At 38.5% G+C, this 13,204-nt stretch overlaps 1 protein-coding gene across 1 annotated transcript; it reads right to left on the minus strand.

The window, feature by feature from the left end:
• Positions 1-204: 204 nt before the first annotated feature.
• c2cd4c.L (C2 calcium-dependent domain containing 4C L homeolog) lies at positions 205-11,906 on the minus strand. Its single transcript, XM_018226386.2, has 3 exons — positions 11,325-11,906; positions 9,424-9,485; positions 205-1,992 (listed from the first exon to the last, which is right to left on the minus strand). Exon 3 carries the CDS (start codon positions 1,939-1,941, stop codon positions 625-627), a length of 1,317 nt encoding a protein of 438 aa, XP_018081875.1. The 5' UTR covers positions 1,942-1,992; positions 9,424-9,485; positions 11,325-11,906; the 3' UTR covers positions 205-624.
• Between the last annotated feature and the right edge of the window lie 1,298 nt (positions 11,907-13,204).

Genomic DNA, 13,204 nt, shown 5'->3' on the forward strand with positions numbered 1-13,204 from the left:
AGCAGGAGCAGTAGAATGTGTCCAAGTTCATAAGATTAAACAGGTTTAGGTAGTACTGGTCTACAGCAGGTCTCTAATGCTCATCAGATCAGCTTGGTTATATTTATTCTTTGCAGTCTACATATAGATCATTTTCTACAGGACTGGATGTTTCTGTAATTTGATTGGTTATATTTATTCTTTGCACTCTACATATAGATCATTTTCTACAGGACTGGATGTTTCTGTAATTTGAAAAGTACAATACTTTGCAGACATCCATGACTTAGACGTGAAAGCAATCTGCATGTTTTCAGTGAAGTGATCTGCGTATCTGTAATCTTAATGGTATTTTTCAAGAGTTTCTTTTTTCTTATAAATCACTGGAAGCTCTTTTCAGCAGATTTCTCATGGTGGGTGTGTAGACTTTTTCGAAAGAAATACCATGCTCTGCAGGAAAAAAACGTGCAGCTGTCTTTTGGTACTGAAATGCAGTTCTCTGCAGGAACCCACACTTTGACTGTACGCAATTGTAGAGTATGCTCTGATGTTTATTTGCGCTACTAGTGCCACATTAGATGCAGAGAACAGCATGTCTCCATTTTCACACACACACATAACACTCCATTCTATAATCTCCCAGTCTCAAAGAAAGGGCAGCAAAACAGTTAGAGGGACCTCCTTCTCCCCAAGCAGGGTGTCCCGCTTCAGACTGCTCCCCTTGTTCAGCACCTTTAGTTTAAGTGACATCTTTTTAGCACTTCCAGCAACTAACCCATCAAAGAAGAAATCTTCATTGAAGACTGGGTTTCGGCTGTTTTTTATAATGTTACTTCTCTGACGATGAACCTTTCCTGGGTTCAGATAGAGAACTACACAGCAATTCACCCCCTTGGGGTCACATAGTTTGTCAAAAAGATGCTCTGCTACAATTAACCTTACTCTAAGCCTGGCATTTGTAGGGTCATACTCAGCCACCAACCTCATACTACCACCTTTGCTGAGTCCAAGAGTGTGTTCCTTCTGCAAGAGGTCGAGAGGAAGCACTCCTTGCTGACCACTACCAATGCCAGCCCCTTTAGCACTTCTCAGTCTTCTCCTAGGCATACTTGGACTGGTGTCCGCAGAACTACATTCATCTGTGGAAAGTGAACTGTTACGGGCAACTGAGTGTTTGAGCTTCATAAGTTTGGACTGAGTGTCTGGAGTAAATATCTTTAACAGGGAGACTGATCTGGACAACAGTGGGGAGCTGAAGGGAGAAGACTCTGCAGAAGAGCAAGTATCACTCTCCCCTCCACTGAAATAACGGTAGGGATTCATCAAGGACATGCCAAAATCGGATGGATTTAGTTGAGATCCTCCACCCCCATCTGTTCCACTCCGTCTCTGAGAACTTGGAGAACTTGACTGAGATGGGCAGGGTGAGAGTGATCCCTGCTCACTGTGAAAGAGGGACTCCTTTCGACGGGTGTGGGGACTTTCCATTAGAGTCACAAAACCATATGATGTCTGTGCTTTGGGGACATATGGAAGAGACATTGCTGTCTGGGATTGAGGATCAGCATTTGTGCCTAGGTCCTCTTCTGATGCCCACTCATCTGCACTCTCTATTTGAATAATATGGCGGTTGGCAGCTTTCAGTAGATTGCGGCTCTCTGAAGCAGCTTTCACAGGAAGACGGGGACTGCGCTGAGGACGTCGGCTTGATAGGTTCTGTTCAGAAGCAGATGACCCCAGGTTAGGTTTAGAAGATACCCCATCTCCTGATGAAACTCCCTCTGCCCCTCCACCCTCTGCTGGGACACTACTAAGTTTAGGAGGAATGAAAAAGTCTGGGATCTTGTCTGGAGTCAACACATTGCTGTAGGATCCACTTTTAGACTGCTTGTCGGCTGAATCTCCTCCTTGGCGCCCACTACTGTGGTCTACAGTGCCACGGATTCTCTCTAAAAGCCACATTTTTTGTGTCCTCTAAGATGGAAGAAGAAAGCTGTGTAGATATTCTTCTAGCTGAAACAGAAAAAATAGTTTCTGGTCACACATACAGGTCTCTACATCAACTGTATTAGTGGTTAAAACAATGATAGATACAAAGGAGCATATTTACTAAAGTGTGAAATTTCTACTCAACTAACTTCACCAAAGTTCATCTCAATTCTTTAGGTGTATTTTCACAACATATCTCATATTCACTAAAAATCATAAGTACACTTAGGAAATGTGGTGTAAATGTTCCAGTATATTTTTCCCATATAATTGTAGTGGAGAAAACTTTCTAGATAGTTTTCACCATGAAGAAATGACGTATGTGGAAAATCAGCAAGGAGATGTAAGTAATGAGATTCAAAAGTGGGTGATCTATCTTTACAATGGCAAATTGTCAGCCTGAACCTGGAAAATTTTCTTTTGGTTAAAATTCATTCTTGTGCTCTTAGTAAATTGGAGAATATTCACTGAAGAAATTCACTAAAGAAATTTAACTTGGAGAAGAGTGGGGAAGAGGGTGGAAAACTGGAAACCAACCCAAACAGACCAGTACCTGATGTTTGAATCCCATCATCCTTTAGATTGCAAACTGGAGGTTATCAGAACATTACAACACAGAGCAGACACAATCCCCACCAAGCAAAAGAACCGAAACACATCAGAGGGGCCCTTAAAGCATGCAGGTATCCATACTGGGATTTGTTAAAACTGGGAGAAGGAGAAAGAATAACACCAAAACTAACAATGAAGTGGAAAGCTGGACAGACGAAAGAACTTGGTCCATATATTTCTAGGGTGTCCAAAAAACTTAGAAGGATCTTTAATAAAAAATCCATTCCAGTCTGCTTTAAACCCAACAACACATTGAGGCAACAACTGGTTCAACCAAAAGACCCAACACCAAAACATAGGAGGAGTAACATCATGTATGCAGTGCAGTGAGGAATGCTCAGACTTTTATGTGGGAGAAACCAAACAACTGTTACAAAACGTATGGCTCAGCACAGAAGTGCCAGCTCCTCTGGTCAGGACTCTGTGTACCCAACAAAAGGAAAAAGGACACGTGTTTGAGGACTGAAAAACCGACTTTGAGCGCGGGGGGGGGGGGGTTGACACCGATTGTCTCTCTGCTATTGTCAGTTTAATAATACCTCATAACTCCAACCATGCTAATATAATCAACACCGTACCTCCATGAAGTCTCTGACCCCATGCTGGTTTTACTAAACAGATTATGCTGATTGGAGCAAGATTCCAGGGTATATAACCACAAATATTTTTGTGAATTGAGAAAGCCAGTTGGATGACTAGCAAAATATCTTCAAGGAAAAAGAAAATACAGTGATGCAGTTTATTTGAAGTTGAAATTTGGTAAGATGATTTTCTCCCCTTGCCACAGGTTCGGGGCGCAGCACCCAAGCCACCACTGCAGAGTGGTGAGTGACCCTGTATTCAAAAACTGTGCATGATATTAAACCATCAGTGGGTTCAGGGCTAAAGCACCCAGACCGCAGTATATATGGCATCCTACAGCAGTCCCTTTGGCATTTGCCAGAACTTACAGAATGACAGCCTGGGCCTGGTTATCATCAAGTACAAAGTACTGTTTGATTACCACAGAGAAAAGTATATAATTATGTTGTAAAAAGCTTCCCTTACTGAAATAGTCAGTCAATGTTTATGTTTGTATCTAGTGCTGGGGTGTTCCTGGCAGCCTGTGCCAACATATACCTCTTCCCCATCAATCTACTAATTATGAGGCTGTTACATGGTTCCATTTAGTCTCCTTCATTGATTTACAGATGCTTACAAAAGCTTTCTATTCAGAGTCTTCCCGTCTGAGCTCACCAATTGTCTGTATACATTTATGATGTTAAGAATGCCATTTGATTAGTGAGTGGTTATTCCACCTGCCCATGCCCACATTTACTTTTAGCCCCATTCACTAGTACCAGATTGCTATGCCATTCAGTGCCACCTTGTCTCTACCCCCATCTCTATTTTAGCCCTTTTTATCTGCTTTAGTGTCTGGGTTAAACCGCCTGCATATGCCAGTGATATTTGGGCCACATTTAGCAAAAACTATGCAGCTGCAGGAAAAAAACTCTAATATTTAATGTGACTAATATCTAATGCATTTATCATAAATGTTGAAATGGTATAATTTGAACAAAACATTTCCCAAGAAAATTGGACTGCTTTTAGGATTAACAGATGCAAACGTTGGGAAACACAAGGTTAACAAGCAGCTGGAGTTCTTTTTTTTTATCAGTCACCTGTTTCCTGGATTATACTCGAATCAGTGTTTATTTCCCCCTCCTTGTGTATCTAAGGATCTAGGTGCCCCAGATGCAGACTGCTGAGAAATATATGGGGTGTTTGTGGCCTGGATGCTCCTCTCTAGCTTGCATTGAGTTAATTTACAGAGGTGCCCCTCCAAATGATGAGAATTGTTTTTATTTTTGCAGTTAATGCTCCATATGGTTGACAACATATGTTTCCAAAATTCTCTTTTAATTTATTACAGTTATTCTTATTTTTCAATATACAATAAGGATTTTTTTTAGGTTCACCTATTTGTAGCTGTGTAGCTGTACCCTAAAATTCTATTACTCCATATGTCAAGATTATTTATTAAATGGCCTGTAGAGTATATTCAGTGAGGGGTGCCAAAATGTTAGCCCCCCCCCCCCCCGGTGAAATATTATGTCTCATGACTTCATCTGTATATTTCCTATTCTTTTGTATCAACTTGTCTCCCACAATGAAATAACAAGATCAATTACACATTTAGGGCCATCTACGTGTTATGCTGTCAGTTTTAAGTCAATGATTCCCAATTCTGCAGAGAGGCATTAACAGAACATCCATGAACAGCTTTAGTTAGGTGTAACTCGCTTGTCCGTCACCACCAAAGCCCATGTCAAATGGAATATCACAGTTTTTTACTGCAGGCGAAGATTTGCACCGAGGTGTGAGACATATCTACTGTGACAAACAGTTTTAAGATTATCCCATAGGGCAGCCTGTGACTTTAGCTATAACAGAATTACAAGCCTATCTCTGACAGGCTGCTAAACAGGATGTAACAGATGTTATCATTATAGTTAATATTTACTAAAATGAACATCATTTCCGGGTTCTGCTTAATACTGAATCCTTCATAAAACTGTAATTGAACACCATACTAAATCCTGGATTATATGTATCCCTAGTTAATACATAATAAAAGACATCTCTTTCTCCATGTTACAAATCTACGAGGGAAACGATGTAATGCTTGGCACGGTGTCAAAATTTCACATGTTTCATAACAATGAATACCAATTAGAAGAGAAAATAACTTTGTGGTAACCAAAAGTAGTCTGATAAAAAACATTTATTGACAACTACACTTAAAATGGGACAATCAAGACGACCTCATGACCTGTGAAGTAGCTAAACACATTTTAACTGGTTTGCACAAGGACCTACTTGGTTTAATTATGTTTAAAAACCTAGGTATGTTCAAAAAATATACGTATTTCTGTGATATCTATGACTGTATCTGGTTGTGGTGTGTTCCCTGATAAAAACAAGTACAACGTCAGCATGTAGAAGAAGGAAATTATCACAGAGTAGATTGGTAACTGGTCTCCTGGGTCAAAGTGAGAAGAGGAGGCGTCACCTCTGTTGTGGGCACCTGTTCTCACATCAGGTTCAGAAAGCTGTGAGTTTGTTCTTACCTTCAAATCCTGTCCTGTATGTATAGATATCCTAATGGGGCCTTGTCCAGGGTTGCACAAAGTTAGCAGCCCACCCATTAAGGAAAGCGTGTCGGTCTCTGAGGAATTATACTTGACCTTACATCTTGTCATTTCATTTGGAAAAGTGGAAAGCAGACGTAGACTTTTAGTCTTTCCCCTCCAGGTTTAAACATATTTGTCTATATCTTTCTGTCCTTTCCCCACTCTCAGACCGATATATAAATATTTGGCCAAAATGTCACTGTGACACTCCCTTCTATTTCACTGCATTTCTAACTTTCTCTGCCTACTTTCTCGCTGTCTCCTTTTCTGCCAGCTCTACCCCACCCCTTCCCTGAACTGTAGCACAGAATACACCTTTTAACTTCATGCCAATTGAATACACAGCACCTGCTTACTCAATGTTTCAGCCAAACACTGAGGGTTGTGGTTTTGCAAAGCTTGACTGTTCCCAGAAAAAGAAATCTTTAATGTTCCCAAAGTTAAATATGAAATACTCTGTAAGGCTATGTACATAAACAGTACGTGTACACAAGACTTGGCATGTTCTTTAGGCCATAAGATTAGAAAAATTGACAAATTCCTGTTACTGGGTAAAGCTGTTCAACTTGAGGCTCACAAGCTATATGTAATGTGCCAGGGGATTTTGAGTCCCTCTGAAGGTGTACAATGAATTTTGTATTTGAAACCAACATTTTAAAACAATGCAAATATAAACAAAAACCTCCTTTAACAATACGAGTGCTATCAAAGCCATTGCAAATCTCCATATTTTTTTACCCACTAGCACAATTTCCTCTTGAATTTCAGCATAATAGTGGGTACCCACTAAATTCGCAAAATAGTGATAAATTTGCGAAACTCGAAAAATTAACGCCGGCAGCATGTAAGTCAATGGGCATCTGAATAGAACATTTTTGTGAATTTATTCGCCGGCAGTGAAACACGGAAATTCGCTGCTAATTTGTGTCAGGCGTATTAGCCTCCTAGAAAGTATTCTGTAGCACCACAGAAGATTTTTTGCCAGATTTAAGCCACTAGTCTAGGGCATAGAGAAGCAACAACAATCCACTACTTACTGGAGCTGTAGCTTCACATCAAGTGGCTAAAAGAAATAACTTTTCAATACAAACTGTAAGGGACAGATTTATCAAGGGTCGAATTTCGGATGATGGGAGTTTTTTTAAACTCACATCAACTCGAAATTCGAATAAAATAAGACCAACCGAAATGTATTTAAAAAATATAATTTCTTTTTACTTTTAGTAAATAGGCTGTATTCGATCGTTCGAATCGTATTTGATCGAATTCGGATCGTATTTGATTGAATTTGTCTTTTTCAAAGGGACAGATTTATCAAGGGTCGAATTTCGGATGATGGGAGTTTTTTTAAATTTACATCAACTCGAAATTCGAATAAAATAAGACCAACCGAAATGTATTTAAAAAATATAATTTCTTTTTACTTTTAGTAAATAGGCTGTATTCGATCGTTCGAATCGTATTTGATCGAATTCGGATCGTATTTGATTGAATTTGTCTTTTTCAAAGTCCACCAAATGACTCCAGATAAGTTCTACGAGGTCCCCCATAGACTAAAACAGCAATTCAGCAGGTTTTAGATGGTGAATAGTTGAAGTCGAATTTTTAAAGACACAGTACATGATAAATTTCGATATTCCAATTTTTTTAATTTTTTTCAATTTGAATCGAATTTGGACTATTCCCTAGTCAAAGTACACTAAAGGGCAGATTTATCCAGGGTCGAATTTTGAAGTAATGGCAGTTTTTTTGAACTCCCATAACTTTGAAATTCAAGTAAAAAAATCGAAGTTTATTAAAAAAAAATTGAAGTTTTTAACTTCGGGTGAATAGGCTGTATTTGATCGTTCCAATCGAATTTGAATCGTATTTGATCAATTCGATTAGAAGTATATTAAAGGAAAACTATACCCCCAAAATGAACACTTAAGTAACAGATAGTTCATATCATATTAAGTGGCATATTAAAGAATCTTACCAAACTGGAATATATATTTAAGTAAATATTGCCCTTTTACATCTCTTGCCTTGAGCCACCATTTCGTGATGGTCTCTGTGCTGTCTCAGAGATCACCTGACCAGAAATACTACAACTCTAACTGTAACAGGAAGAAGTGTGGAAGCAAAAGACACAACTCTGTCTGTTAATTGGCTCATGTGACCTAACATGTATGGTTTGTTGGTATGTTTGTGAATCCTACGATCCCAGGGGGCGGCCCTTATTTTTTAAAATGGCAATTTTCTATTTATGCTTACCCAATGGCACATACTACTAGAAAAGTATATTATTATGAAAATGGTTTATTTACATGAAGCAGGATTTTACATATGAGCTGTTTTATGCAATATCTTTTTATAGAGACCTACATTGTTTGGGGGGTATAGTTTTCCTTTAAGAAAATAGGTTCTAGGAGGTCCCCCATAGGCTAAAACAGCAATTTGGGAGGGTTTAGATGGTGAATAGTCAGTACAAGATAAATTTCGATATTCAAATATACAAATTTTTTTCAAATTCAAAAAATTTTTGGCCGATTCAATAGTCGAAGTACACAAAAATAGCTTGAAATGAATTTTTTTTCTTTGAATTTTCACTTCGACCCATGATAAATCTGCCCCTAAGTGGGCAGTCAACTGTATCCTATTTTCCTACGTTTTAGTACGTCATCAAATCACTAGGAATCCTTAGGGAAATGTCCCCCTTTTCATCTAAAGTTTTCCAAAAGCATAGCACTAGTTCTGTAGACAAATGGAATTTGTCATATATATTAGGATCTTGTTTGTTAAAGGAACAGTTACAACAAAAAATGAAAGTGTTTTAAAGCAACTCGAATATAATGTACTGTTGCTATGCACTGGTAAAAGTTATGTGATTGCTATAGAAAGACTACTATAGTTTATATAAATAAGCTACTGTGCCTTGGGGGGCACCCATTCAAGATTTCTGTTCAAAAAAATAACTGTAATGATAAAATGTAAAGTATTAGGAATGTGCAGGTAAAAACATAAGATTTATCAAATGCTGAAGACAATTCTCAAAATGTTTACAATATACCCTAAAATGTAATTCCTATGTATAGGTTTAGGAGTATGTTGGAAGAGATGCATTTTCACCATTAGATTAATATGCCACTAACTGTAAAATAATACCGTTCTGCTACACTTCATCACTATGCTATCCATCAATAAACCACTTGTACATTCAAGCTTTACTAATGTCCTGTAACTATTTAAACATACACATAAATAAATGCTGTGTCAATGACAATAAGAGATAAGTGAAATGCTCTGCAGACAAATGTGTGGGATCTGCTTTCCGAAAAATATGTGCAGTGCTCTGCAGGATTATGTAGAAGCAAAATAATGGAATTTATGTTCATATTTGTGTAAGATGGTGTTATATTGAACACAAATTACACAAATAAGGGTAAATGTGAGAAAAGAAAAGATTTTGTTACTAGTCTTGGTGCAGTGTTGTATCGTTGGTGCACTCCTGATCAATCCCATATTATAAACTAGATCTCAGTTTAACCCTAACAATGAGCTGCACAACACACAATTATGAAATTTTTTCCTGTACATTCATGTGCTGATGTGATGTTGCTGAATAGGTGATATGCATCTGGCCCTTTAATACAGAGACAAATTAAAATTTATTGAGTATGTTTACCTCCTGTGGAGATCAAGTCTGTCAGTTCCCAGCCGCTGCTGTTTTGTGCTAGTTTCTTAACACTGCAGAAGGAGAGATCTCTATCAGTACACAAAATCAAATCTTTAACAAAGAAAATGCATAGAAGTTCATTTGTTCCGGGTTTTTTCTTGGGTGGATCAGGCTGTAGAAGAAAAAGAGATTTTGGGTGCAAGGTACTGCAGTTGTCCAGATTATGGGTAAGGGTTGAGCAGTTCAGCACTGAAATTGATGTGTTACATGGTTTTTAAAGGAGGTGGGGGACACAAACATGAATGTCAGACCTCCAGCCCTAGCTGCATCACTGAGCAACCAGTTCTTAGAGCTACAGCTCCCAACAACAACTGGAGCTACAGGTTTGCCACCCCCAGAACAAAGAATAAGTGGTTTTAACCTAAGCTTTGGATAGGCAGGGAGCACATTTATTTAAAAAAGCAGGTAAAGGGGAGCAATGGGGCAATTCTAACAGGATAGGGTTGTTTGTAAGGCGGTTAAAGGTATAATTAACACAAGTCATTTGAGAAAAAGAAGCTAAACATGAAGTGGTATGTGCAACAGGATTTAAATGGATGTTAAAGGCACTTAGGGTTCAGATTAAAAAAATAAGTGTACGGTTTGGATTGGGGTTATGAAAAATGGCAAGGAGAGGTTGCATTAAGGTGAAGGCAGGGTTCTGTGGTGTTCTCAGAAGAAAAGGTGCAAACTGAATTAGTTGACAGAATGGGACTGGTCATGGAGAAGCTGTAAAGCTGTTCATCTATCTATCTTTATTGTTTGCTCTTATTAGCCCCCTTATACTAGCCTTATTATCCCATATGGCTTTGATCATCTAAATACTTTTATGTCAATACTTAGAGCACAAAACCCCTGTACCCGGAGCCCCCATAAGTGACAAAAAAAAAGGATAAATGAATGTTGTTATTTATTTCCCTTAAGGAAAAACTTTGAAGAAATCATCTTTATGACAGACTGCTAACCCAAAAAGCACTGCAGAGTACACAGTTTCCTCTCCTCCTCAGCAGTGAAGCGGTTACCAATTGAGCTAACAATAGGCAGATGCATGAACATTAGAGGTGGTGACTGAAGAGCCTATTGCAATTATATTTCTAGCAGCAACACAGCTCCAGCTAGGTTATGCCACAGCAACTGAAGTGAATGCATTAAAAATTATACCAGCACTTAAAGGGTTAACTCTAAAAGTGACAGTTCCAAATGAAAAGCTTTGGACAAACAAGTAAACATTATATATCATGGCTAGAGCTTCCTAACCTTCTATACCACGGACCCAGGTATGGGACCAGTTATCCAGAATGCTCGGGACCTGGGGTTTACCGGATAATGGATCATTCCGTAATTTGGATCTCCATACCGTAAGTCTATTAGAAAATCATGTCAACATTAGATAAACCCAATAGGCTTGTTTTGCTTTCAATAATGATTAGTTTTATCTTAGTTGGGATCAAGTTTAAGGTGCTGTTTTATTATTACAGAGAAAAATGAAATCATTTTTAAAAATTTGGATTATTTAGATAAAATTTATAAAAATTCGGAACTTTCTGGATAACGGGTTTCCCAATTACGAATCCCATACCTGTACAGATTAAGAAACATTGCAGCAATTTTCTGACAACCAATGGCAATTGTGCAAAGACATTGCCAGTTACTATAACCCCATATACCATTATTACTTTATTACAATGTGTAGAGAAAGTATAGATTCATCCACATTACACTCTCAGGAGCTTAAATGCTCAGGAGGCATTTGCCTTCAGATGCAAAGAAAATACTATATTGCAACTGGGTGAATTGGAGAGAGAATTGCAGGGAGCTTTGTGAGGATAGTGATGTAGTTCTCCATGCTGAGTGCAGAAAAAAACTCCTACCTGTTGGTCTTACTTAACAGCTGGGTGATTCTTATTTCAGATTAGTTGGTAATAAATTACTGCCCAGATGGCTCTGGAGTGCTGGGTGTCTGGTTCTGCCAAGATGCGTAGATGGCACTCTGTAGGTATGAAGCAGATCTTGACTTACAGTTACAGATAGATAGTCCTAGTTAAAATATAACTGTAATGGATAGCTTAAATTGTTCAGGAGGAACTTGCTGGATTTGTGGCCAGATTTTTCTGATATCTAGTTGGCTTGAAGTGATGCTCTGGCAAAAAGTAGTCCAGGAGATCCTGGATAGATGTTTCTGGGTGGTGTTAATGTGTTCTGGATAGGTGGCTATTCCTGGTATCTTCTGATCTGCTAGTCCATGGGTGACAGGTTAGCTCATCTCCACTCTGGATGCCTGTGAAGTGGCCAAGACTTGCTTTACAGTAATATATTTATATAGATATATAAATATACTGCACTCAAGCCTTCCCAGCCAACCACACGTAACGCTTCTAATACACACCCACAGCTTTGGGCTGCACCACATGCAGTATCACATAGTTGATATTTACATCCAGACGAGAGATCAGTGCGAGGGATACCAAATCACTATTCAAGTAGTCAGCGCTCACCAGTGTATAAATGAAAAAAAGGTGCACCTCTCACAATAGCCACATGCTGTCAGTCTGGCCAATGCCATTTCTAGGCTAGCATACAGTGCCATCTATTGGACAAGAATAAAAAAATATACATTTTCCATACCCATAAAGGCAAAAAAAGAGTAGTTAACATTATTCATTTATCTGCTTAAGTACACATACTACCTATAAATAAATGTTATACTTTTTTTCATTTGTCTGCCCCTTCCTATTTTCTGCTACAGTGGTTTTACAGTATGTATTAAACACAATGTAGCAGAAGCTGGCTGTTTTAGAGACCTGACTTGGTTAGACAAGACTCATTTGTGATACATTGTTTCAAGTATCAAAAGCAGGAATACAAAAGGGACAGGCATACTGCTTACAATTGCCCTTTAAAGCCAATTATATTTTGTTAATGAAAGGGCCCTATTGCTTAGAAAACATTGTGTTTTCCCCCACAAAAGCTGAAACATGTGCATACTGAGTGCCCTATAGAGATAGGACAGTTGTTCATTATGCATAAGCGTGTGACCCAGGATCTGCCTTGATGAACATGAACATATCCACAGAATTTCCTGGCTCTGAGATAATAGGGATAGAAAACTCATTAACTGGAACATTTAGGGGGTTATTTATCAAAATCCAAATTTTTCTGATTTTTTAAATAAAAAAGTCAGACCAAATTCGAATCCACGATTTACCCTTGTTTATCAATAAAAAAACTGCTACTTTTTTGGACTGTAGCACGAAAACCATGACTTTTTCAGATTTGCACACTAAAAATCCAATTGTTTTTGGATTTGACGCCTAGTGAAAAGTCTAAATTTTTGGAGAAATCAGTGGAAAAAAATGTTCGGATTATCATACAAAACCGAGCGCAGACAATAATATCTTCATATTGCAAATAGGATCTCTGCCATTGACTTCTACAGCACCTTGACAGTTTGAAGATAGAGTATTTTCTGCTTAGGAGTAAACTATACCTGGCCTGTTGGTTTTGTGATCGAGGGGGATAAGGCAAGAAGCGCTGAGTGATTACTTTTTTAACTTTTTTAGACTGTGCCATTAAGTGTCCTTGCATATTTGAACAAAACTGTTATGGTACTAAATACTGTACACCTAAAGGTGGCTATACACAGGCAGATTTAACAGTGGCGTAACTACTCGCCGGTGGGCCCTTGTACAAGATGGGCGCCCGGACCCTGTCCAGCCACCCGCGAAAACCGTTATCATGGCTTTGGCGGGCC

The sequence above is a fragment of the Xenopus laevis genome, chromosome 1L (genome assembly GCF_017654675.1).
Source record: "Xenopus laevis strain J_2021 chromosome 1L, Xenopus_laevis_v10.1, whole genome shotgun sequence".
In the NCBI taxonomy this organism is placed as follows: Eukaryota; Metazoa; Chordata; class Amphibia; order Anura; family Pipidae; genus Xenopus; species Xenopus laevis.

What these genes read in the sequence shown, in the direction of transcription:
- c2cd4c.L (XM_018226386.2), bottom strand. Translation starts at nt 1,941, where the DNA reads ATGTGGCTTTTAGAGAGAATCCGTGGCACTGTAGACCACAGTAGTGGG.